General features: G+C 42.8%; 1 protein-coding gene across 2 annotated transcripts; it reads right to left on the bottom strand.

The window, feature by feature from the left end:
• Nucleotides 1-1,220: 1,220 nt before the first annotated feature.
• Nucleotides 1,221-27,724, bottom strand: LOC112267829 (protein lin-7 homolog A). 2 transcript variants are annotated; one of them, XM_024445978.2, is made up of 6 exons: nucleotides 27,548-27,724; nucleotides 17,709-17,827; nucleotides 12,415-12,486; nucleotides 9,482-9,691; nucleotides 5,225-5,436; nucleotides 1,221-2,777 (listed from the first exon to the last, which is right to left on the bottom strand). In XM_024445978.2, exons 1-6 carry the CDS (start codon nucleotides 27,582-27,584, stop codon nucleotides 2,756-2,758), a joined length of 672 nt encoding a protein of 223 aa, XP_024301746.1. In that variant the 5' UTR covers nucleotides 27,585-27,724; the 3' UTR covers nucleotides 1,221-2,755. The 2 variants fall into 2 exon arrangements, with proteins under 2 accessions (XP_024301746.1, XP_024301747.1); XM_024445979.2 differs by having other exon boundaries at nucleotides 5,221-5,436; nucleotides 27,548-27,722.
• Nucleotides 27,725-27,956: the final 232 nt, after the last annotated feature.

Raw genomic sequence — 27,956 nt, 5'->3', positions numbered from 1 at the left:
GCCAGATATGCTGTTCTAAATTTGCGTTAGACTCATCAGATCATTCAGTTGAATTTAAAGGTTGTGATCATGGAAGTGACTTGTAGCCATGATTCATATGTCCACAAAGATGAGATTAGATGCATATAATGCAATGTCATTCCTGAGGGCTCAAATGTCAGTAACCACGACATGGTCCAGTCTCTGTAGCTTGTGCACAAGCCCTCTAGACTATATGAAGGTATCTGTAGTGTGTAGCCTACTGATTTATTAATTCAAGCTGAGATCTATTCGTTTTACAAAATAAGAATGAAAGATATTAACATATTTCACTGATCTCTCATCAGTGATGCCTAATTACGAGTTTGCGTTTCCATCCTCACTACTCAGTTCATTAGCCCCGTGGAATGAGAAAAGAGGTGATTAAATGGATAGATGGATTGCGAGGATGAGTCGCTGTTTATGAATTAGACATTCCTGATGGAAATATTCCTTTGATTCTATCTGAGGGGAATATATTTAAGAAATAAGGCCCGAGGAGGTGTGGTATATGGGCAATATACCACGGCTAAGGGCTGTTCTTAGGCACAATGCAACGTGGAGTGCCTGGACACAACCCTTAGCCGTGGTATACTGGCCATATATCACAAACCCCTGAGGTGCCTTGTTGCTATTATAAACTGGTTACCAATGTAATTAGAGCAGTAAAAATAAAAGTTTTGTCACAATCGTGGTATACGGTCTACAGCTTCAGCCAATCAGCATTCAGGGCTCGAACCACCCAGTTTATAATAGCACACACAGCCTGGTTTGTCTAGTTATGTTCCCTTTGACAAACACAATAGTAGGCCGATACACACTATGTTCTATATAGTCAGTGTAGCTGGGGCAAGCAAATCCACATCCTCAGCTTGAGTTTCCTTCCACCATCTTACAAGGACCACTGAGCTCCGGCATTACTTTCAGTGTCTGCCTTCTGTATTGACGTGCCATTGGCGATTGGGTTCATATTCAGATGCTTCAATTCAAGGGGGAATTATGATGTAAAAGCGTCATCCACAGGCACTTCATCTCAGTACCTGTCAGTGGAAGGCAGTGTCAGAACCAAGTGCTACTCTGCTGCCCTGTAACTCCCGTTCACAGCTCAAACAGACAGGGCTCACGAGTTAGTCCCCTTACCCCAGATTTCAGACAAGCACAATGGACACAGTAGAAGAAGAATCAGTTTGGGGTCAATAAAGTCGTCATTGTACACACGCACATATATTTATTTATACAAATATAATATGTATAACAATTGCATATCACCTGGTGTTGTCTTTTTTTTCTGTACAATCAGGAAGTACAGTACGTCAAATCAGGAAGTACAGTACGTCGAATCAGGGAGTACAGTTCGTCGAATCAGGAAGTACAGTACGTTGAATCAGGAAGTACAGTACGTCGAATCAGGAAGTACAGTACGTTGAATCAGGAAGTACCGTACGTCGAATCAGGAAGTACAGTACGTTGAATCAGGAAGTACAGTACGTCGAATCAGGAAGTACAGTACGTCCAGTCAGGAAGTACAGTACGTCCAGCCTAAAAAAATGCAAGTCGTCAATTAGAAAGAGAATAAGTAAATGTACAAAAGGGATCTGTCAGAGGCAAGATGAACTGCTCAAAAGTTGAGGGACAAAACACGTTCATAGCCCAATCTGGTTGGACTATCAGGATGGCACATTGCACACAGTATGCCTGTCAAATGATCTTGCACTACTTCAATACCCACCCACAAAGGAACTAGGCCTATATAGAACATACATACTAGAGTTTGCTACTAGGAAAACCATCCAATGTATTGTTTGTCTGACAGTACTACAGATACAAGACTCCTTTTGATCAGTCTTGATCATCAACTGGTTTTCTAATAGCTTTGAATGAATCCACAGTGCAACTTGTTATACTTAAATACGGTTACTTGTCATGAGAATACTACGTCAGACGATAGGTAGAGGGTTGAAGGAGAGAGTTTAAAACAGAGGTCCCGTATTGATAAGACGACATGAACATTCCACAGTCTCTTCCTCTTTTAACAGCCATTTGATTTTAATGGCAGAAGCTGCCTTATGACACACAGTGCATAAGATACAGTTGACCTAGTATTACATGGTTAACTTTTGTATCTTTACCACATACTGTATATCTCTAATCATTACTTTTATGTGAAATGTAAAACCAACGAAAGTCTGTTATTGCTAAATCTACAAGTTTCCATACAAAATATTTTCTCACTGCAATATATAAGGTAAAAAAAGAGTTCACATTTATCCAAAGCAGGACAAGTTTGACACAAAAAAGCAATGTTCATTCACACACAGACACAAGCTTCCATAGAAGAAACAATATCACTGTACAAAGCTATAGCAAAACCAAAGTCAGGAAACAAGTGAAATGAATTCAAAACAGATAACAAAAAGAAACTATCACAAATGACAAGGAGGAACATAGAGGGTCACAACTGTCAACTGTTAGAGGAAAACTTCAAATGAACACAAACAAAATAAAAGTTAAAAGGATGGGTTTCAGTGCTAGCCTCCAATGTCTCAAGTCACAAGCACCATTGTTTACATTTCAGAACACATATCATTCAGTTTTGCTTCCTTCTGTTGGTAGTACATTGAAGGGCGAGAGAGAGAGTCTTCACTGCTTAACAGTATCATATTCTCCTCTACCAGGTGGTTCCTTCGGGATCCTCCGCACAGAGATGGACTTAGAACCTTGCTTTCAGTGTCCTTCACTACTTCTTCTTTTGGAACAGCCTGTGGGGGATAGATGTAAGAACAGCTGAGAGCAATGCTTGAAACCATTTGACAAGTCAGTACTTTGGAAGGTCAGTAAAGTGGGATGCTAATGTCATATTCTGGTAGAATTAGTTACAAAAAAAGTGTAGTGTACTCTGCAGTGAATTGCGAAAAGTCCAATGAACTGTGAAAAGCCAATTAAAAATGATTGTGAATGAACCTTTTCTGCAGTGGGCTAAATCAGGGTCACACAGTGTTTCTTGGTAGTCTTAAACAAATCTACTTTGAAACAAAAGTGTACACCTCACACAGATGGTTATGGACTTTTAAGAAGGAAGACACCTGTACCATGTCAGATATAGAGTTTAAATGTATACAATTTTGAGTTTGCATCCCAATATTACACTTTATATACATCCCAGAAGACTGAAATATAACAAAACCGTCTGACATAAAAACAGGATTTTCGGTCGGTTTTAGAAATAATGTTTATTAATTATGAAATTATGAAAAATATGAACATTCCACCTATGAGGCCACTAGGTCATTTGACAGCAGGAAATGGCTACATGTCTGTGGCTTTCCCACTACCGAGAACAGAGATATAGGAGAGCTTATTGTGTCCTCGGCCTTGGTCAGCCTGGCCAGGTATGCGAGAGGAGACAGAATGGCCGGGCAGCGTGTCAGAGAGGAAGGCTACATGACGTACAGATTCCATGGTGCTTGCCACCTAGCAGCCTGTTCCCTGCTCAGTCCCCACTCCATGCCTCTACTGCACAGGTCTACAAGCTCACACATACCTCCCCGAGCTAAACGAGGGCTACACGAGGAGGGTTACTATCAAACGATCAGTGCCACTGAGGATCCCTTAGCCTGCGGGTGGTGTTAAGTCTTTTGTGATGTGCCTCATGGAGGTATGTCAAGGGTACACTTTAAAGAATGCTCAGTTGAATTAGCCACAGCAACGTGTCATAGCTTCATCAGAGGCCCAGACAGGCTTGGTATTACTACTACCTATTTTCAGAGTTGTCCTTATTTTTGCTTTATCACCTCCAGCAATCTAAGCAACGACGGGGTATATTTGTATACCATAAGTCTGCCTCAACGTTGCTCTGTGGTATGTGTTATAAAACATGTAGCATCCCATGAGCGTGAGCTCTTATTTGCTCAGCCATATCAAAAATAATTCACAAGCCACGCGGCTGAATTACTGACACAACATAGACGGTTATGACTGTACAGGGGATTGCAACTGCTTAGTTAACAAACACCCTGAAATAGATTAAGCGCTCTTTCCAGGAACTTAATGTGTGCAGCAAGCCAATGTTTAATGAAAAAATGAAAAGCTTAATGTAATCCTCTGTAACTTTTACCCAAAGGACAAGGCCTGGTATCATTCTGCAGTAGGAGCCTCTCTGACTGGAGCCTCTCTGGTACTCTCTCTGGGTATAAAGAGCCCAATGTGTTTTAAAGAACCACTGAACACGTCAATTGGCACTTCTGTTTTTTCTGTTGCTCATTAGAAAAACAAGATTTCAGTCTTGGAGGTTTGTTTCCGGACCGATTCCACGCTTGGTTAATGATGTCTGTCCCCCATGAGACACTGTAGATGCAGAAGCCTATTTCATGTTGTATTTGCGCAATTTTACATCTGACTAAGGTGTTTGTTGCAGTATTTCTCAAGTAAAAAAAATGCGTAACATGTTGTCTTATGCAAACCAAGTCAGGCTGCTGGGCAGGTCTGTCTCACTGTATGCTATTGAATAGAGAGCAATCACTGCAGCTGTTCACCCCATGTTAATGGGCAAATGTACTTCGTTTAATCAATACCCATCCTTTATTTACCAGTTGTGATACACACATGTTCATAACACTTTGTAGTCAATGTGGACACTAGAATAACTGTTTCTGACTCATATCGATGCCACATGGGCAGTTTTCAGAGGCATTCGTTGCGTTTTAAATGTTGCTGTTTCGAATGTGCAATTGTGTATCTCCAGACTATGCCAGCCTCCGTCAGTTCACCCTATTCCCCAAAAACCTTTGCGGTGCTAAAGAGTCCTGTGTGGCTCAGTTGGTAGAACATGGCGCTTGCAATACCATGGTTGTGGGTTAAAGTCTCAAGGGGGACAAGTGAGAAAATGTATGCTCTCGATAAGTGTGTCTGCTAAATGACGGAAATGAAAAATCTCTGTCAGATCCTTAAAACAGTATGAGTCTAAATTAAATCATAGTTTGTTGAATATGTAGCCAGTTTAGAGGACTGGTATTCTTACTGTTTCAGCTGTGTGGCCCTTCTCCTTGGTGGCCCCTTAGCCTGGTCCCAGATCTGTTTGTGCTGTCTTGCCAACACCTACAGTCATCCTTGGTGTGACAATGCCCATAAGAGTTGGCAAGACAGTACAAATAGATCTGGCACCAGGCTATGGTCCCCCACCCTTAAAGCAATGAAAAGCCTCACCTACGACATATGGTTCTGCTGGGTTGTGAGGTTCTGCTGCTGCTGGGCCTGCATGAGGAGCTGCTGCTGCTGGCGGCGGCGGGCCGTGCGGAGCTTCTCGAAGCGCGCCTCCATCTCCTCCAGGACCTTGGGCGTGTAGCGTACCACCAGCTTCACACTGTCCTTGGCTGCCTTCAGAAGCTCCACTGCCTTCTCGTGGTGCTCCCCCTCCACACTCTGGGGAGATACAGTGAAAGAGAAGAGACTCAGCACATTTAAGAAATGTGGTGGCAATGTTTTAGTGTTTTAGTGGTATGGTCTCTGAAGTCTGCCTCCGTTTCTTAATTGGCATGGATAGAGAAATAAAGGGACTTCTATGTAAGCAACAATGACACAGTTACACAGCAGCAGCTTCAGTTTCTAAATGGTTACTACCAATTAGGTTTTAAATGGAAGTCAAATGTATTTCTACTTAGTTCAACAAGCATTGCATATTTGGTATAATTAGTACTTCCTCCTCAAGCCCAGAGTATATATATATATATATATATATATATATATATATATATATATATATATATATATAAACGATATATACGACACACCTACTCATTCAAGGGTTTTTCTTTATTTGTACTATTTTCAAAAGATAATAAAGACATCAAAACTATGAAATAACATATGGAATCAAAAAGTGTTAAATAAATTAAAATATATTTGAGATTTGAGATTCTTCAAAGTAGCCACCCTTTGCCTTGATGACAGCTTTGGCATTCTCTCAACCAGCTTCATTAGGTAGTCACTTGGAATGCATTTCAATTTTGTCAATTTTGTTAGACCAGCTCTTTCAGGAGGACTGGGCCAAAATTCACCCAAATTATTGTGGAACATTTGCCCCAAGATTAACAATTTAAAGGCAATGCCTCTAAATACTAATTGAGTGTACAGTGGGGCAAAAAAGTATTTAGTCAGCCACCAATTGTGCAAGTTCTCCCACTTAAAAAGATGAGAGAGGCCTGTAATTTTCATCATAGGTACACTTCAACTATAACAGACAAAATGAGAAGAAAAAAATCCAGAAAATCACATTGTAGGATTTTTAATTAATTTGCAAATTATGGTGGAAAAATAAGTATTTGGTCACCTACAAACAAGCAAGTTTAGTTGAAGTGTACCTATGATGAAAATTACAGGCCTCTCTCATCTTTTTAAGTGGAAGAACTTGCACAATTGGTGGCTGACTAAATATTTTTTTGCCCCACTGTATGTAAACTTCTGACCCACTGGGAATGTAATGAAAGAAATTAAAGCTGAAATAAATCATTCTCTCTTTTTTTATTCTGACATTTCACATTCTTAAAATAAAGTGGTGATCCTAACTGACTTAAGACAGGGAATTGTTACTACGATTAAATGTCAGGAATTGTGAAAAACAGTGTTTAAATGTAGTTGGCTAAGGTGTATGTAAACTTCCGACTTCAGCTGTATCACCCACCACTGCAACCTGTATGCTCTCGTTGCAACAATTTCGGCTGATCATTTTACAAAGAGAGGGTCCAGATTGTCTAGCCCAGCCGATTTGTTGGGATCCAGGGGTCTGGGGGGGGACTGAGATGTTAGGGGTAGCCAGGTGGAAAGCATGACCAGCCGTGGAAAAATGCTTATTGAAGTTATCGATTATCGTAGATTTATCAGTGGTGAGTGTTCCCTATCCTCAGTGCAGTGGGCAGCTGGGAGGAGGTGCTCTTATTCTCCATGGATTTTAGTGTCCCCAAATGTTTGGGAATTACAGGAAGCAAATGAACAGGTGTTCCTTGTTAAAAGTTCATTTGTGTAATTTCTTTCCTTCCTAATGCGTTTGAGCCAATCAGTTGTGTTGTGACAAGGTAGGGGGGTATACAGAAGATAGCCCTATTTGGTAAAAGACCATGTCCATATTATGACAGAACAGCTCAAATAAGCAGAGAGAAATGGCAGTCCATCATTACTTTGAGACATGAGGGTCAGTCAATCTGGAAAATGTCAAAAAGCAGTAAGCGCTACAATGAAACTGTCTCTCATGAGGAATGCCACAGGAAAGGAAGACCCAGAGTTACCTCTGCTGCAGAGGATAAATTCATTAGAGATAACTGCACCTCAGATTGCAGCCCAAATAAATTCTTCACAGAGTTCAAGTAACAGACACATCTCAACATCAACTGTTCAGAGGAGACAGGCCTTTATGGTTGCTGCAAATAAACTATTTCTAAAGGACAATGACCCAACACACCTCCAGATTCGGCTTGTCACCAAAAGCACTCACAAACTTCTACAGATGCACAATCGAGAGCATCCTGGCGGGCTGTATCACCGCCTGGTATGGCAACTGCACCGCCCACAACCGTAAGGCTCTCCAGAGGGTAGTGAGGTATGCACAACGCATCACCGGGGGCAAACTACCTGCCCTCCAGGACCTCTACACCACCCGATGCTACAGGAAGGCCATAAAGATCATCAAGGACATCAACCACCCGAGCCACTGCCTGTTCACCCCGCTGTCATCCAGAAGGCGAGGTCAGTACAGGTGCATCAAAGCTGGGACAGAGAGACTGAAAAACAGCTTCTATCTCAAGGCCATCAGACTGTTAAACAGCCACCACTAACATTGAGTGGCTACTGCCAACACACTGTCAATGACAGTGACTCTACTCCAGCCACTTTAATAATGGGAATTGATGGGAAAGGATGTAAATATATCACTAGCCACTTTAAACAATGCTACCTTATATAATGTTACTTACCCTACATTATTCATCTCATATGCATACGTAGATACTGTACTCTATATCATCGACTGCATCCTTATGTAATACATGTATCACTAGCCACTTTAACTATGCCACTTGGTTTACATACTCATCTCATATGTATATACTGTACTCGATATCATCTACTGTATCTTGCCTATGCTGCTCTGTACCATCACTCATTCATATATCCTTATGTATATATTCTTTATCCCCTTACACTGTGTATAAGACAGTAGTTTTTTGGAATTGTTAGTTAGATTACTTGTTGGTTATTACTGCATTGTCGGAACTAGAAGCACAAGCATTTCACTACACTCGCATTAACATCTGCTAACCATGTGTATGTGACAAATAACATTTGATTTGATTTGATTTAAAGGCTATTTGACCAAGAAAGAAAGTGATGGAGTGCTGCATCAGATGACCTGGCCTCCACAATCACCTGACCTCAACCCAATTGAGATGGTTTGGGATTGGACCGCAGAATGAAGGAAAAGCAGTCAACGAGTGCTCAGCATATGTGGGAACTCCTTCAAGACTACTGAAAAACCATTCCAGGTGAAGCTGGTTGAGAGAATGCCAAGCGTGTGCAAAGCTGTCATCAAGGCAAAGGGTGACTACTTTGAAGAATCTAAAATATAAAAGATATTCTGATTTGTTTAACACTTTTTTTGGTTACTACATGATTCCATATGTTATTTCATAGTTTTGATGTCTTCAACAATTATTCTACAATGTAGAAAATAGTAAAAATAAAGCAAAACCCTTGAATGAGTAGGCGTGTACAAACTTTTGACTGGTACTGTATATTTTCACATAAAAATTCTGGATGTCACGGAAATCAAATGACTCCTTTATGAAGATTGCTTTTTAAAGCACATTTTTGATTAGTGTTTGTCTGAAGGCAGTTTTAATTCCAAACACATCCTGACTTTACCATGTAAATTGGTTTTCATTTGATGGTGTAAATGGAGAGTTACGGAATAGGATTCGGCAAGGAGTGACTTTGAATGGCCAAACCGCTAAGCCGTGTGAAGTTTGGAACACTTTGCTCATGGTGACATTTGCTTCTTCTAAAAAACGGTTGCTTTGATATAGCGTTTGTTGTTGCGCATTGCTTTAGTCATTTAGTCATAGATAGCTCTCCTTTATCTTGGACGCTGGTTCACTATAAGCCTCTTTTTATTTAGGCTTCAGAAAACCAATCACTCTGCATGACCCTATCAATATTCTGAAAGTTTGACTCAAGGTTTAGACAGAATGCTTCCCTGCTCGGATGTGGCTTGTCAGAAAAAGTCAAGCAAGATGAGAAAATGAATACCTTGAAATATTAACAACAGCACACAACTGTGATTGGGATTCGTAATATAGAAGATGCGAATTCACCGAATATCATAAATAGGGTACAGAGTTTTTCCTGGTTGGTTCACGTGGTCAGGAAGATCTGATCATGTAACCAAACCTAGCGGTAATAGTAAATAAGCAATACATACCACACCATTGACAGACAGGAGCTGGTCCCCTCGCTTCAGGCCCCCGTGCCTCTCAGCCAAGCCCCCTGGGATGATGCGGGAGATATAGATGGGAGAGTTCTGCTCCTTGCCGCCCATCACGTTGAAGCCCAGCCCCTCCTCCGTCTTGGGCAGCTCTACCACTCGGGGGTGAGAGTGACCCTCGCTGGCAGCAAAGGCTGCAACTGTGGCCTGCAGAGAGAGACAGGCGAGATGGTAACGATCAGACCATTATTGGTGTGCTCAGCACTAACTCCATGCCCTATACCACCCTATTCTGTCTACCACACAAATAGATTAGATAATGACGATACTAAGTGAACTGGGATTGCATTTCCCAACAGCCAAATAAACTTTCCCATACCCAGGAGCAATGTAGAACCAAAGTGTACAGACTTAAATTCACTCTGAGGGTGGGACCTTCTGACTTCTCTCTCTAAATGGGGCTTAGAGACGTCCAGTAGGGCCGAGAATAACAAAGTCAGAGCCAAGGTGATGTATTGTATAGCCATGTGAGATGTTTTCTGGCTCTGTAAGAACATGGATTAGCACATATCTGTCGCAGCTGGAGAAGAAGAACTTCCACCCCCACTAACTAAATCTCTGTGAGCCTGCTTCATTAAATTCCACTGGCTTGGGATGGCTTTCAAGTTCTAGACGAATCTTCTCCTCACCTTGTCGTCTGAAACAAAGTGTGCAGGAGCTTGTTAGCCCAGCCTGGGAAAGGAACAGCAGATGTACATCGCCACGGGTGCCGGTCTGTCAAGTCTGTCTCATTATTATTGAGCAATACTTTCTCGGGAAACTGCAGGGGAAAAAGGCCTCTGTTTCAAAGCTTGGCGTATGTGGATCCAATGTTTTCCCTAGCAGGTGAAAGCCCTGAGATCCTCCACTTTTTCGTCCCCCCCTTTCCATCTCTCTCGCTCCATCTCTCTCTCCCACTGTGAGTAAAGAAGCACTGTGTTCAGTAGGCCACCATCCCCTCTCTGGCTAACGGCATATCGACCTTCACAAATGTATCTCCCTTCCCGAGAGGAAGAAACTAGATGGCATATGGCTGCCTCCTCCAAATGCAAAAACGTGTCTGGGGCGAACCAAACAAAAATTACAGCTTACTGGGAAATTGTCCAAGTAATGTCACAGTACATATGGAAATTACTTCATTTCATAAAATGTTATCATCATCAGCCATCAGTTCAGCTCAGTCTTTTCTCTGGAGCACCATAGACTAAGTGGTCTCCCATCTCTAGAAGATAAAAGATAAGAACCTCAGGCCAGGAATTACAGTCTGGAATTGATTCAATTAACTGGGTAATAAACTGAATCAAGTGCTCATGTTCTCAGGTGGAACACATTTTAATTGGTAAACGCTCACCAGCAACACTACAGCAAAGGCATCTAAAATAACATCTACCCTGCTAATGCCTCAAGATTGCTGGTGTATCAAGGGATCCCTGGTTTTCCATAGGACTATAACACGTTTTTTAGGCCCCCGGTGTCCTACTTAAAGTGATTCATGTGAAATGCCCTGAGTGCTGCCCTCCAGACCTTTGGTCAGTGATGTACTTGAAGAGGAGGCTGATGAAACAAGCACCGGCTCAGCTAAACGGGAAACTCTCAGGAGGGCAGCACTTTCAAAAACAGCGCACCATCTCATTTCGATGTCATCGATTGAAATCACTCCCGTGGGCATGGAAGCCAGTGAACGGACTTTGCTCTATGTTAATTGCTGCTCCGCTGGTGGCTACATTTAATATGCTTTTGAAAAGACTGGTGATGGACAAGGACAAGTTGAAAGGCACTTCATGCTGTCGGCATTGCTTTCTTGTGTAAACAGTGTCATATGGACAATCTGGCTTACTTTAACACTGTTAAATACAAGCCCCAAGGCCTCTTTCATGAATTGTAAAGCAGTTTGATTAGACCTATCTACATTCTCTCTTTCAAAACAGCCTTTGAATAAGCTTTGAAAATAAAATGATTTGTTTATGAATATGTATTTTATAATGTTGAACAGGGACCTTGAATATTCAACAAATGATGGATATTCGAAGGGAAATGAAAAGGACACGTCACTGTAACAGCAGCATAACCATCAACCTCAAAACCATTTGATCTGAGCAGGCTAGAAAGAGTATTTTGATATTCCATCAACATCAGACACAGTGGTGTCCTTCAATAGGCCTAAGCTATGTCTTTGCATACCTTTCATCCAAGGTGGAAATTCACAACACAATCCACAGTCTGATTAAAGTCGGAAAAAAAGGTTACCCCGTTTACTTCTCCTTGAGAAAGGGACTGAACCACAGTCAAAGTTTTGCAAACCATTTGCGATTGAAGAGATGACGTTTCGCTGACAAAAAAGGAGCCCTTTGGAATTGTACTCCACACCGGGCCTACTTATCCATTCATCCTGCTTGCCCAGTGTTGTCAATCAATCCGTGTCCTACTCCTCTGTGTGCCCAGTCTCTGGAAGGAGCAGCCAATTGAATCAGTCAGTGTGCGTACCTCCCTATGATGCCCCATGTCTTCTTCACTCCCTCTCTGATGTTTTGTGAACACTGGGAGGACGGAGATGCACTCCTCTCTCTCATCTCACCCTCCCTGTTGATTCCCTCTTTTCCTGTCCCCCTTTCACTGTTAGAGATCTGCTTGCTTTATTCTCCTCCACAAAAGAAGCTCTCCTCAGAAGGAATATGAATGAGCGGTGGCGGAGGGACTCATTGGTAGAACCTCTCAAGTGTTTACATCCAAGGTCTGCTAATGAGTAATTCATTTGTACACCAAACCGGCTCCAGTCTTTGATCATCTGAAGGAGACATGATGGGTGTTTGTGTATCTAGGCTACATTGTACAGTATCTTTCGGCCTCAGGTGTGGTAAATACAGCTAAGCCGGTCTGAGATGTTTGCTCACCTTCGCTGTAGCCCGTGCCTGGTACTCTGGACAGCCATTGACTGTGATTGTTTCATGCATGTACTGGTACACCTGAAAGAGAGAGAAAAATGGACCAACCATCAGCGTATTTTCTCAGTACCTTTTGAATTGTCTGCTACATTTCTCCAAGTCTCTTGCATGTTCAATCCATGTCGTAGGCTACCAGACTTGGTACTTGGCAGGGTTAGGTTTTTGATTTCAATTCAAACCTGTATTTTGAGAGTTTTATTTTGCAAATACCTCCGAAGATTATGTAGATATTCATTGGATTTCTTCATCCACCTGGATCCACCTTTCACTGTTAATAAACTGCACACTATTTGGTGCCTGATCCTGCTGCCTCCTGCTACTTACTGCCCTTAAGGCTGCTCAAACATCTGGTCCCTACGACAATTAGCATAAGCAAACCGTGGTGCATCAGTAAGTACAAAATACTCATAGCACACTGTGGTGTGGCGCTACTACCCCTTTTGGTTTTCTCTCATGTGGGTAACACATGGCACTGAGTAAATAAACTGAAGAGAGTGGAGTTTGGAACGGAGTAGCGAGTGGAGCTAAGACTCTTGGTACTGTAGGTGAATTTCGACTGAGGATTTACCCCAGTGTTCTACCAAAAAGCATCAGACCTGTCTGTTTCCAGCTCCATGGCCCAGCTCCTGGTACTTACTGGGCCATGGCTCAGTGGATCTGACCTGACTTGGGGTCAAGGCAAGGCCACTGGGGCTCTTCGGGCATCATTAATATACTGAGCAAAAATAAAAACACAACATGCAACAATTTCAACGATTTTACTGAGTTACAGTAATAAGGAAATCAGTCATATAACCTTATTCCAGGACACCTCTTCCACATCTACAGTGTGTTCTTACCTCCTCTAAAGAGGAGTCAGCATTATGTGCCAGTGGAAAGCTTTCAGGTGTAAAAGAGCCATTTTCTAGTCGTTTCTATACGTTTCTATAGTTGTTTCTATACATAGTCGTTTCTATACAGAATATGACATACTGTTTCGACACCATTTTACAATAGCCCCCCCAGTGCACAGTATGACATTATCATTGAAAATTTGAATTTGTTCTTAACTGACTTGCCTAGTTAAATAAAGGTACAATAAATAAATTTTAAAAAATGACACCTTCCTCTGGTGATCCAACAAACAACTCGAAACATTATGAATGCTCTGATTAGTGGTGCATTGTTGAACATTACATGAGACATTGGCCTAAATCCCCATACAGGGTCATGCAATTGTTTGATGTGACTCATGTTATCCCACATCCTTTGTGTGTTTTAGCCAAGAGGCTTGCGGCTGGTCCATTCTATAAACATTTGTTTCAGTGCATCGCTTTTCACATAAAGATACAGCATCCATCCATCATTGTGAGCCTGATTTAAATACACTTAAGATGTATGGACTGTTGTGTATTCAAGGTCTCAGTGGATGCCTTGCTGTGAGTCAGGATAATTGTGTCTAGGAAACACGTGAATAACAATAAAGGTCAAGCTATTTCAATCTGTAATTTGCTTAACTATATGCACAAACATCCACGAGTTGAAGTGCAAATTGGATTTACCACTAACTACTGCTGAATTATTCAACGAGCAAACCAAATTCAATTGTAACGTCTCAAACCCTTCTCGAAGAACAACATTGACTTTGTTTTTTTTCCTGTGCAGTGAATTGAAAGCTTTTTCATGGTATTGTTTTTCGCTGGAATGAAAACTAATAGGGATTTTACTCATCAGCTCACACCTCGGTATGTCTCTACTCTCTACAAAGGAGAGCATGTGTTTTCTGGGCTCAACCACCATTCAATGTTTCTGTATGATGAGCTGGAGCAAAACAAGGCCCTTGCCTCTTTGAGACTTCAACGTGCTTCATCTGTGTTTCAACAATAAAACAAGTGGTTTCGTGAAGCCTTGGTATATCCGACTGATGAAAAACAAAGTCCATTGTTGATGTGAAAATAAAATAACAACCTCAAGCTTACAATTCCCAACAACCAAATAAATCAATTGCATTTTGTTCTGAGCAAGTAGTTCACTTACAAAAATAAGATATTGGAGCTTTTTAGGTTGACCATAATGAACCCAGTTGAACTCAGTCTGACAACACTGTTAATGAATGAACTTAACCTTCTGTTCTGATAATTCATTGGGGGAAAATAATCTCCAATAACATAAAGAAAACAGTCACAACATGGAACAAATTGCTGTGTTATTTTTGATGTTGTGAAGCTCCAGGGAACATACAGATACATGCAGGTAGAAAGAGCGAGAGAATGAGATTTGAAAGACTTGCACTCCTGAAGACATCATTTCTACCTCATTCCCCCTCCTGTTACTACGCATCCATCTTTACCTCCGAACTCTACTTTATTCCTGTCCCTCCTGAATATACTCTCTCTCTCTCTCTCTTCCCCCTCTCTCCTGACTCTCCGGTTCACTGGGCGTAAACCACGGCAGGCTTTCATTAACCCAGATCTATTTAACCTCTGTGGAAGGCTCATTGTGCTTGATGGGCTGGGGGCTACCCGTCTACCGCCAGCCTTATGAGGACGACACAATGCCTGATAGTGGAGAGAGCTGCCCGGAAGGTGCCTGGCACGATGCGTGTAACCATGGCTCCCCGACCGTCTCCCTCTCTTTACTGAGACGGGGAGTGGAGAGCAAAATGGGGAAGGATGAGACGGAGAGAGAGAGAGCTTGAAGAGCTCTCCTTCTCCTCTCTCTAGCTGACTGAGTTTAAAGGGGTCATTTGGTAGAAGCAAAATGGCATTTAATAACTGTTCATTCACAGACCTCCCTCGCTCTGTCAGCATGACACAAAAAGAGAATATTAAACACACAGAGATAATTAAATGAAGTAGCTTTCAGCCTTCAGCTCACAGTAAATGTAGTAAGAGACTAAGGTCTGCCCTCAATGGAGCGGCATACAAATCCTTTCCTTTATATGAATTCAAAGTGAGACCCGTATCCATATGCCCTGTTCCATTATCATCAGGCTACTACAACTCTATGATCACATAATTGATTCAGTTCATTGGAACATACTATGCTTTTTTTTTGCAAGGAAAAATGACCTGCATTGTTTTGTGACTAATGAAAGTCATGATTCGATTTCATGTGTGGAATGAATCGTTTGCTCGGGCCTCTCGGATGATTTTCATCAGGACCAGTTCTTGATATGCATAGCGCTTTAAGTCAAGCCAACAGAGTGGCTGGAAATCATCATAAACTCCATCATTTCCAGCTGGTTAGCGCTCCCAGTCGTCTTCCCTGGTGTCCTTCCCTTTCCATTTGCAAAGCAGATTGACTCTGACAACTCATTCAGGGACATTCCCTGAGCTCTGAGATGTCATTGATAGACAAGGTTGGGAAGAGCAACGCTCCTCCTCACCCCATCTCTCTGTAATTGTGGGTCTTTCACCTTAGCAAGCATTTCCATCCCCCATCAATTTCCCCTATCAACAGTTAGCCAGTTAACCCCCTCACCCATAGCTAGGCTGATTCATGTGGCTGTAAATACTATTGACACTGTGAAGAAGGTTTTCAGCCGGATCACCTCTGTGACTTCTACAGTACAGACATGATCAAGCTACCCTGGTCTGTGGGATTCTGTGTCTGCTCATCAGACCATGAAATGAGCTTCACCAGCAGATATGAGACGAGGGGAACAAATCAAATCGCTCAATTACAATACCTGGTGGCCCCAGCTTAATGCAGTATAGGTCATCTGCATTAATGAAATGACACGCAGGTGAATCCCAATACCGCACAACAATATATGGCTCTGACGCAACCCTTAATCTTCCTGTAATAGCTGTGGAGGAAATGATTTAATGACCTACTATGTTGTTTAATTGAACATACTATGCTGTTTTTACTTGGAGAGTTGTACATTGTTATACGTTAGTATTTTGCTGATACAGGCTTGTCTTGTGTGACTTAGTCATTTGTCTGGGCGTACAGATAAGAGCCGTTTAGGTGTGACTGCAGTATGTGACATTCTGTTTTAACAATCTACAGGAACCTAGACGTGTGAAACAATATGCAGGACGGAACGGACAAAATGGAGGCAATGGTTGAGTGGTTGTTATTGATTGCTTCATTTTTGCAAATCTAATAATAAAGTTGTTTTGAAGAATACAGTCTCTCTCCTTTTGGTTAGAACCCCCACGACGTGGCTCTCTCAACGACAAAGATTTCCCATCTGCAGACATATTGCAGCACAGAACAGGGTGATTGCATTACGATTAACTCACCAATGTAGCTCAAAGAGGCTCAGCGGTCTAGTCCTACTATGTCAGGGTATGAAGAGCGAGCCGGGGGGGAAGTGTTTTATGATGCTCGTCACTGTCCATAGTCTGGGGAAAATGTGCATGTGCTAGGAAAGTGAATGCAGGGGTTGTGACAGCATTGCTGGATTGTAAACACATGTGACATTCTCACGTATGGCAAGCTATTGCGCCATTCACATAAACACCATGTTCTCTGATCTTCCATAGAGACATGGGAGCATTTATCGCCTTGGGAGTCTGTTAGTCCAATAACCACTGACGTGAACACCACAGCTGTTGAATGTTGCAGCGTAACTGTATGTGCTGATAACGATCTCTGTAATAACAGCAATCATCATCATGGCCATGACCACTCATCTTCACTCTCCAGCTCCTCTAGCAGTCAGACCTCTACGAGAAAGAGCCATTCTGCACCGTGGCAAAGTGTCAGCTCACACAAGGACGTAATTGACTGGAAACTATGGCCACGTCAGCCTCTGCATCTAATCCAAGCGGATTCTCTCTAGTTTCCCTGGTGACTGAATGTGTTGTTGGTGGTTGAAGTGTTTCTCTCGCTCTTTCCCTCTCAATGGCCAGCTGTTGTAACCTAGTCTGTAGGGTGCTGCCTAGCTGCTACTCCTGGCAGAGACATGACGCCTCCCCCACCACCAGGCAGCACCAGGCTCCAGTGTCTCTGCCTGACTCCCAGGCCAGGCTTCTCTCATCCTGCTCTCCAATGAAAGGGCCAGCCCACCCTGACATTTCCTCTGGTAGATTACATTTCCTACTAGATGACCTCAGTCTGTATTGATGGCCCTCTTACCCTTCAGTCTGTGTGTCTGAGCTGCCCACGTCTGGGAAAACACCCCTAAAAGTCTGCATTGTTGTGTAGCCACATTTATTCATTCAAATAACCATCAGTCACCTGTGGTCAACTTCCCTGTGTTGGCAGGAGGAAAAGGAGCCTGGGGCCGTGGTGCAGAGGAATCGACTCACCTCTCTAATGGCTGTGCAGAACTCACTCTGCAACACCAACTTCAGGGACTGCAGCTTGTGACCCGGGACGTCCCCGGACTCCTGTAGCTTCTCCAGCAGCTCAATCGCCCTGGCCACATCTGACAGAGAGAGAGAAAGACGCAGAGAGAGGGAGGAGAGAGGGGAAGAGGCAAAGAGAAGGAGAGAGAGGAAGAGGTAGAGAGAGGTGGAGAAAGTCAGAGAGAGAGAGAGAGAGAAATGACAAGAAGGAAAAAAATGCCCCATTGAATTACATTAACCTCAGCCTTGAAAAAGAAGTCCGGAGTGAATCGATAGAGAGGATAATGGAAAAAAACTGAGTCAAGGCCTAGGGGAACAAGAGAGAGAAATCCCAGCGTAGTTTGCATTAGGCCTGCTCCATGCATGAGAAAATGGGGGGCGGACTTCGGGGAAGGGAATTGTTCCGTTCAAAGCGAGCGATTCCTGGCAGGAGCAGGCACCATGAGCATTAGATCCTTGAAAACAAACCCATGATGCCTCTGAGTTAAAGACTTTGACTCCTGTGTCTAGTAAACTCTCCACTCCTAATTATCATCCGGTGAAGAAATACAGAGTAAAGCAGATTATTTTCACACTCTTAGAGACAAACAGGGAAAATTAAAGAAATGAGAGTACATGCTGGAAGGGGAGAGGAGGGATTTGGTGCTCAGCCTAATCGTTGGGTCAGTTGTTCTAGAAGAAACTAAATAAAAAGCAGTTGGTGGATAATGTGCATCTGTCAACCCTTTATCCCTTGAGCATGTGCAAAGATCAGCGAGTTGCTCGAAAATGATCAAACCACTTGTAATCAGCTACAGATTTGATATTTTTCCTACCGAGCTTGATGTCGAACACAGTGACACAGTGCCACCCAGGAGGGAAATTGCAAGATGTTGTATTGGAGTTGATAATATAGCTTAGGTGTGAAAAATGAAACGTCGTTAAGTGAGTCTACTTTATTAATGCTAGAAATATCCAACTACATCGGAACAGCAAGTGTATACTGAGGCTAGGTGCAAGGATTCTAAACAATCATCTTAAACACCTTTACCCTGGTGTTGAACTAGCGCCACATTCTGCACCACACCGACAGAGAGAGGTAAACAACCGACCATGTTTATAAACATCACGCCGAACCCAGGGAGGCTGGACTGAGACGGAAGACAATCTAGTGTAACCCGGTGAGGCAGAGAGGAGACAGAAAAGCTATTACCTTTTACAGACCTAGGGCGAACTAGGTAAGAGGAGGGAGAACTGCATACATAGAACCGGGGGTTGTTTGGGCAGGTTTGTTTTGTGCCTGTATTAGGCAGTCAAACAGACATTCAAGGGCACAACATTTACTGTTAGTACACAAGTATACATGGACAAAGAACATGATACCCAGAGAACCAGCGTGGATTACATTAAACCAGAAGAAATGGTGGGGTCGATTTCCATCAGGATTGGTTACTTCCAAGCCACAAAGTGTTGTCATCGAGATCTTTACAGGGCATTCATCAAACTCCACGACTCCACTCAGCATCTTCTGTAATGATGGTGTTGTATAGCACAGATCATATCACATAGGATGTTCTCAAGGATGTACAAAAATAACATGTTTTATTGTCACATACACCGGATAGGTGCAGTGAATTTTTTTTTTTTTTACAGGGTCAGCCATAGTAGTACGGCGCCCCCGGAGCAAATTAGGGTTAAGTGCCTTGCTCAAGGGCACATCGGCTGATTTTTTCCCCCCAGCTTGTCGACTCGGGTATTTGAACTGGCGACCTTTCAGTTACTGGCCCAACGCTCTAAGTCTAGGCGTGGGTGGTGTAGTCTACCCTAGAGGCAGCCTGTTCTGGTAAGAACCCTAAACTACGGGGAGACGAGAGCGGAATTAAAGCTGGTCCATAGAGAGTCGGACACAGGAAAGAGGACACTTTTCTCTGAACCTGTGAGTGTGAATGGAGGGATCTAACAGTAATGTAGCAAATGTACAGAATTTCCATCAGCTTTAATAAGCATCCAATGAGTCCCTAAGGTGAATGAGGTTGTACAGTATTCTGTACCATACCTGTAAAAAACAGTTAGCTTTGCACTAATGAGTGGCTAGTAATCTGCTGGTATTATTCCTGGGTAGTTTTATGAGCGTTTATTTCTCATTATAGCGAGGTCAGAGCCAGATCAGGAGAGCTTTTGCCTGCTCTCATTTTCTCATTAGCGCCAATTTCTTCATCCACGTCAAGGTCTCTGACGAGGCCTCCGACATCGAGCAACACATCAAAGATTTAAGATTTCTAAAACATTTTTGTTGATAGATGGGATTTCTCGGGAGGTCAGTTTTTGTACTTTGACGCTACACTGATCAAAAGCAATAGTTGGTATTCTTCACCTGTTCAGCACCACTTTCAAGTAGTTTGGCTTTCAACTTCGGTCTGGGGAATTAAATAAATGTATTCTTTGAAATAAACTGGGTTATAGGCTAAGAAGCTATTTTGTAAAAGTAAAGCTAACTGTGTTTGATTGCGAAAGGGAAGGATTTCAGGTATCAAGTTGTTTGAAAGGAGAAAGCAGTCTGGAAAAGTCTTAGGCTACAAGCCGTCAAAGGCAGTATTTTAGACCCATATTTGAATAGCAAAAAAAACGCAAATCCGGTAACGACGCCATAAATGTCATGCCCCATCTCCCCTATTCAGACTGTCCAGTGTCTGAGCCCAGTCAGCCAACACCCAAGCAGTGAATAGGGATTGTTGCTACCAGATGTGACAGTTGTTATCCCCCTAGACCAGTGATGAGGGCTAGACTACAGCAGAGCCTCTCCTGCTCCTAGAGTTATTACAGGTAATCGGTCATAAAAGCCTCCCCTCTCCAGCAGTTGCATTTCATTTGCTGCATCGCGACACATATCATGCCCATCAACCACCCTTCTTCCCTTGGTCTGCTAGCTCATCCCCTCTGCAAGCACTGTCACGTCGATTTGTTTCAAGAAGTAGATGGCTATTTGTGGACAGAATGTCTTGGACAGACCGTGGATAGTGTCGTGTGATAATTGGTGTAGAACATGCAGCAGTAATAGAACACCATCCAGTCCTGTGAGGAGCTGCCTACGTCAGGCATTTCTGCTGGACTACTGTATTTTGTCTACGGTGGGAGGAGTGAGACATCAAATGGTTTCCTCTGTGTGTGATCTAAGGGGTATAAACCCCCCAGGGTATAAGATTGACTTGGCGGCCCAGGGTGATTTGCAGTTTCAATGACTATGGGAATCCAGGCACAGAGTTTCGTCACATCCAAATAGCTTAGTCTGCAACGACTCCCAAATAAGACACGTTACAACGACACGCGTCACATCAAATCCCTGCGTGGTGCATTCAGCCACATCACCTAGGAGACTGCTGAGAACTTAAGTCCTTATTATAGTTGGCTATGTAGACACACACAGATCAGTAAAACCATGGTAATATTGAGCTACACAACCAACAGCAAATCCCTCAGCCTACAATACTAATACAAAGGCAAACCGCTTTGAAAGAGTAGCTCTACACACCACTAAGAATACCCTCACCGCCCACATGGCGTGGCCCGTTACCAAGCCGGAGCCACTCCATTAATAACTACAGTACATCTGGAGGGTAACACACAGTCAGCCAACACAATTCTGGCCTGCCTTACTAACTAACACTCCAACCCATCTGAGAGAGGAGCTTGAGAGTATGCATGGATCTGTCTCTCTCTCTCTATTCCACTTCATTAGAAAACCTCTCTTTGGATTTCCTCACTCCACTGTCCTCACTCCACTGTCCTCACTCCACTGTCCTCACTCCACTGTCTTCACTCCACTGTCTTCACTCCACTGTCCTCACCCCACTGTCCTCACTCCACTGTCCTCACCCCACTGTCCTCACTCCACTGTCCTCACTCCACTGTCCTCACTCCACTGTCCTCACCCCACTGTCCTCAATCCACTGTCCTCAAACCACTGTCCTCACTCCACTGAGATGGATTCACTCAACCACTAAACCATTAGCATTCTGCTCGTCGTTCCTCTTCTCCACACTCCGATGAGACTTCAGCCCCCTTGGCGCTTCACCAACTCTAGAGATGGACTCAGGGGGTCCAGATGTCCGCAACATCTGTGGGACTCACCCTTCCTTCCTCCGCCTCAAAATGAACATATTTAAAGAGCAGTTACTGTATGTTCAGCTTTAACGCCGACACAACTGCAAATCGATGTTGCCATTAGAACCTCTGCAAGGCATGAGCACTGTTTGCAATAAAATAAAATAAATGATCCTGTTTCATTTGACACATATTTTCAAGGGAAGACAGAGGTGTCCAGGTGATACTGCTGCTCTTATTGGAGGTGTAATTCAGGATGGGAGCAAGAGATGAGATACAAAACAATGGTTGTTAAAAATTAAACATACAACTCCTAATTCACATTTATTCAATCTGTGAAGTTGGAGAGGCATGTTTCTTGCCTCGGTATTCTATAACTAAATAAAGTATGAAACACCAGTACATTGCTATGCATTGTGTCGTCAGGAACATTGATGCTACTGGCCAAACATCTGACCTAGTTTAACTTCTCTTTGCCACACAGCAGTGAGAACACATTACCATTGCCTGATTGGTTGAGCTGAAAGTAACGAGACGTGTTCTTTGGAGCGGTCACATAGGGCTCTCATCTACCATTTTCTATTTCAACAATCACTCCTGACTGGTTAATGACACATTTCTCTAGTTGAAAGGTTTATCATCCGTCTCCAATTACAACAGAGTGTGAAGCAAACTGAGTGTTTACTGAAATCCCTGTGGCCAACTTGAACCAAAATGATACTGTGCATCCTCCAGTGTACGTATGAATACATTCCTAATGGGCCGATGTATGTGTCCCTAACAGCAATAAAGACAGAAGTAAAAGCAATAGAACAAAGTCCAATAAAAATTATATCTGAATTCTTTGTGGGAAAGAATTCTTGAGGCAGCCAACAAATAAAACATTTATGCTCATTCTCATTCATGTTCTAAGGCAACGATGAAGGTGTTTTAGAGGGTGCCCAACTTTGGGAGAGAAATGTACTGAAAGTGCTGTTGAAGTGTTACTGAAAGCAGTGTCCTCTAAAGAGCCATTTCCAAGAGGAATCAATTAATTAATAGTGCGTATCTAAGAAGCTATTAGTCCACTACAGTCTGTTTCTGTGACTGACAATGTCAAGACATTTTGTGGTAAATCTGTTCAGTGATAAATCTGTTTCGGTGACTGACAATGTAAAGACATTTTGTGGTAAATCTGTTTCTGTGACTGACAATGTAAATATGTTTAGTGGTAAATCTGTTTCTGTGACTGACCATGTAAATATGTTTAGTGGTAAATCTGTTTCTGTGACTGACCATGTAAATACGTTTAGTGGTAAATCTGTTTCTGTGACTGACCATGTAAATACGTTTAGTGGTAAATCTGTTTCTGTGACTGACAATGTAAAGACGTTTAGTGATAAATCTGTTTCTGTGACTGACAATGTAAAGACGTTTAGTGGTAAATCTGTTTCTGTGACTGACAATGTAAAGACGTTTAGTGATAAATCTGTTTCTGTGACTGACAATGTAAAGACGTTTGGTGATAAATCTATAATATACAGTACTGTCCTGTGTGTTACCTTGAGATTTCCTAAAATGTAATCAGTGACGGACGACCACAGAAATGATGGTATTATGTTGATGAAACACAACGTTCAAACTAAAAACAGCATGGTGTCTAAAACAATCACCAGTTCCAGAATGAGTCAGCCTTTCAAGTACACAGAGTTCCCTTTCTGCTCTGCTTTGATGACTGGATCTACTAATGCAGCCATCACTCTGGATGTGTCATAAATAAATGTAAAGACCACAACAAGCAGCTAGCAATGCTGCTGTGCTGAAACACAACAGGTCTGTGCTGTCCTGCCATAGGCACGGCTTGTTTCACTCTTCCTGGGGTCCAAGCCTTTCGACACCGCAGTATTAAACAGTGAGTGCTTCACTGCTTTCTACACTTGAGTAAGAGTCTAAACATGATTTTGAGCTGTTTGAAAAACTGGGCAGTGCTCCAATATCATCACACAATTGCCCTGTTGATGATAAAGAGCATAGCTGAATAGAATATATTTTCCAATATCTGCACGTTGTTTCAATACAAATGCTGTGCGGTGTAAATAAGCATGTCCAATTAACTCAGCTGGCTCATTAAGACGTGGTGCTGATGAAAACAGAGACTGCGACGCAGGTGCATGTCCAATTACCTCAGCTGGCTCATTAAGACGTGGTGCTGATGAAAACAGAGACTGCAACGCAGGTGCATGTCCAATTAACTCAGCTGGCTCATTAAGACGTGGTGCTGATGAAAACAGAGACTGCAACGCAGGTGCATCTTCATCTCTACTGGGACGTCTAAGGTCCTAATAGAGAATCGTTTCATAGCTGATTGATTCAAGATTAGTCTGAGCTATTCCTCACTCCCACATGTAATGTTTCCCAGAGCAGTGCCCTAACACTGTCACTACCAGAATGGCTGACTTACACATGCCAGAATAAATTGCCCCGGAGAGGCCATGCCATCTGCCACTTCCCACTTTGACCCGCGTGTCCTTTCTGCCGTTGGCAACCACGCTGAAATTACCACACAAAAACCCTCTACTGTGCTCATTCTCTGGATGAGTAGAGGAACAGGCCAGCAGGGGCTTGCCAGACACAAGGCCAGCTCCTCAACAGGAGAGCTTTTTAAATGGACGCACCTCACTTTATCAATCCCCCCATAAGCCGAGTGAATTAACACTAAATGGCCCTGCTGTGACATTCCTGGGAAAATGAAACACTCCTTAGACTGTCCCCATCAGGGCTCATTAGCCTAAGGCAGAAGCGGATAACACCCTGAACTTTGTTTTTGTCTCCCTTCCTCTGACTGATTACCTGGCAGATGTCCATCCCAAACAAATGACATTTCTTTTCACTGTGGTTCTAATGAGAGCTTACCCAGAGCTGTGCCATTCTAAATAGCTCTCCGTTGATGAAATTGCTGAGCTGGCTGTTCACCTCACCTGTAATCCCTCCTCTCTGTTATCACCCAAAGCAAGGTACAAGAGGAAGGTTGCTGGGCAACAACGAACAAATCCAGTGACCTCTGCAAGCAAAGCAAAGCCTGTCTGCAGTATGGTGAGACAACATGCTTAGGGCCCTGAGCAGGCTACAGTGTGTTGCCCTTTCTCCCCTGTGAATAGACTCAAACAAAGGATCAGCGATAACTTGCAAGGAAATGTGCGGTTGTTCTATATTTATTACGGCAATAAACCATGCACGGAGAGCATCAAAAAAGTATTGACTTCCAGATTTCAAGCTTCTGCTCGCCCTCGATGTTTGGAATCTTAGTAATTCCACTGTAATTTCAGACGGCACAGAAACCTGTTTGAGCATCTGTGTCTTACTACACCGCTCAATCAGCAAATATATAGGAATTCTGCTCACAAAGGCTTCAAATTCCTCTCCATCAGCAAATATCTGGCAGAAAGAGCACTAACACATTTCACTGTGATTACTGTACAGCCTCAGCCTGAATGATATTATTAGGACTTCATGGCATACAGTTGATGAGAACTCTCTCAGTATCTCTATCAATTTCAATAGTCTTGGCATGCCTGGTGCCGGTTAGTGTTTGAATGAGAGTCAATCGTTGAAGGAGAACTTTGGTGCCATGGGCAGGGAGGTTCCAACACAGGCTGTTTCTCCACAGGACAGTGGCGTTTGAGTCATTTCCTGAGACAATAGCAGGAAGTGCAGTCATGACCTCAAAGCACAATGTGAGTTTCCCGCCTCTTCATGTGTGTGACAAATCCCTAACACATCCTGCTTTCAACAAAGAAACAGACTTCTTTTCAATATCAATTACAGTGTTTCTTCGCTAGTGGCAGTAGCGACAAAGGACTCTGTGCAAAGACAATGACAGCTCTTGTAAAGCTATCATTATGATCCCCCACATGATCATTGCTGCTGGGCAGTGGCCACTTAATGAGCATGTGGATACAGCAGCCACCTGAATGTTCTCTCTGAAATGATAGGGGCTCTGACTCACTAGTCTACCTATGCAAACCCAATGGAAAGGGTTGAGTAGCCTATACTGGCACACACATTTCAGTTTAACTGGGGAGAACAAAACTCTTCCCCAATGTGTCATATAATGAATAGCTTGTTTATCAATAGAATCTCAATGCCAGAAATGTTCCTTCCCCTCATGGAACAGAGCGCAGCTTCTTGTTTATCATTTTGCCCTGTATCATGTTTTTGCCCTTGCACCCACTCCCCATTCAAGATCGTATACAGCCACTTCAAGCTCATATACAGCCACCCACTCCCCATTCAAGCTCGTATACAGCCACTTCAAGCTCGTATACAGCCACTTCAAGCTCTTATACAGCCACCCACTCCCCATTCAAGCTCGTATACAAGCTCGTATACAGTTGCTGCAGTCACGCAATAATGAATCCAATTGCCACTGAGCATTGAATTGACTGTAAATCATTCAAATGAGCCAATGCTTAAAAAAATGGGAATAAAACCGTTATTATTATCTGTTATTCCTTGGGTATAAAGACAGGTCACTCGCTGATGATCCTCGTTCGGTTTACATCCATTCCATCCTTCATGATAACAACCAGGCTCGATTACTCATGCGCAATGCTGTGTTCAACACAACGTAGAGAGGTCACCATTTGTCATTTTCCAATTTAGACAGATGTTTATATCCTCTTGCCTTCTACATTCCCGTGAGTTGTTTATTCCACGGCGTTTACAGTTTTTCCTACGGTCACTAACTGTTGTGGCAATCATTCAAAGTGGGCCCATGCCCATTACTTTTCCCAGATGTATCATCTTTCTCTATTTTTAACACCACCCCTTTCGTTTGTGCCATGCAGCCACACTAATGCATTTCACCACCGGATTCGTTTTAAGCACTCTATAGGCTACACATTTAATCTGATTTCCCCATAGTCCCCGTTTCAAATATCAAAATGAAAGAATTGTCAGGAGAAGCTATCAGAAGCTATCCATCTGTTATCATTGGACAGGCAGGCTACTGTAGGAAAGCAATATCACCTGAATTCCGCGTGCAAGTCGACCTATTACTACTCCGAAATATGACGTAGGCTATATGTAGACTACATTGTGGACTCAACCTTCCTTTTAAAATAATACCGCAGGTGAATTCGTTTTTCACTGTCGACAACAGGTATGCTATGGGGTGAAGACCTGTTCCCCTTTCTTGTTCACTGTCCAAATTACAATTAGATTCAAGAAAAATATAAACCAATTCAAAAAGCTGTTTGTTTTATATTCTTAAGCCTACCCATCCAAAAGTTGTCTGATGTGTAGAGAAGTAAGGATTTAAACGTGATTGGATTCCTGCGCGCAATAAATTATTTCTCCCAATCACAAAGTGAAGAATACAGCGAGATAATATTCTATTGGATGTTACATAACAGCGATAAATGCTCTCTATTCATATGCAGTGGAATGTAATACTGTGGGTTAATAACACATTCGTTGTAATATTGCTGAACAGCATTATTTAATTAAGCCGTTTTATCCAATTTTGCAGAGTGCGCACCAAATGGTCCATACATTTTATTCCCAGCAAATAATTGGTATCCAGCGAGAGAGAAAGATAATATAAACTGACGAATGTAAAAATGATATAATAGCCTATAGTAGTTCAACTTAAATGTGGTCCGCCAATGCATGGTTCGCTCAAGTTTCGGGATCCAGAAATAATTCAACAAGAAAGCGAATCCGACGATTGTGCGTCTTACCTCGATCCAGAGTGAGCGGTTGGACCTCTGTCGCCATGACTGCTGTTATGGGGAGATATAGCGACTACGGTAGCTGCAGCATCAGAAGCAACTCAAGCTAAACGGGCGAGTGAGAGCACAGAGCCCGTCGGTGGGAGTGGCTGGAAGGGAGAGGGGATTACCTCCCGCGCCGCTGCTCCATCGGACTGACCCAATGGTCCTGTCAAACCGAACAACCGCGGGATTAATATCTTTATGCAAATAATTGAGAGTGGATGGGACTGGATTGACCTATAGCCAAATTGACTAGCTGATATGAACATTTTGATATTGAATTCTTCACTGACAATTTCATTGGCAACCTGTGTGCTTATGGCAGGGGATTCTTGTTGTCCTGCAGCCTCATGCGGATATAGTAGTCTACAGTAAC

This window comes from Oncorhynchus tshawytscha, linkage group LG15, assembly GCF_018296145.1.
Source record: "Oncorhynchus tshawytscha isolate Ot180627B linkage group LG15, Otsh_v2.0, whole genome shotgun sequence".
Lineage (NCBI taxonomy): Eukaryota > Metazoa > Chordata > Actinopteri > Salmoniformes > Salmonidae > Oncorhynchus > Oncorhynchus tshawytscha.
The sequence above is the reverse complement of the archived record's forward strand: the minus strand, read 5'-3'. Positions and strand labels throughout refer to the sequence as shown.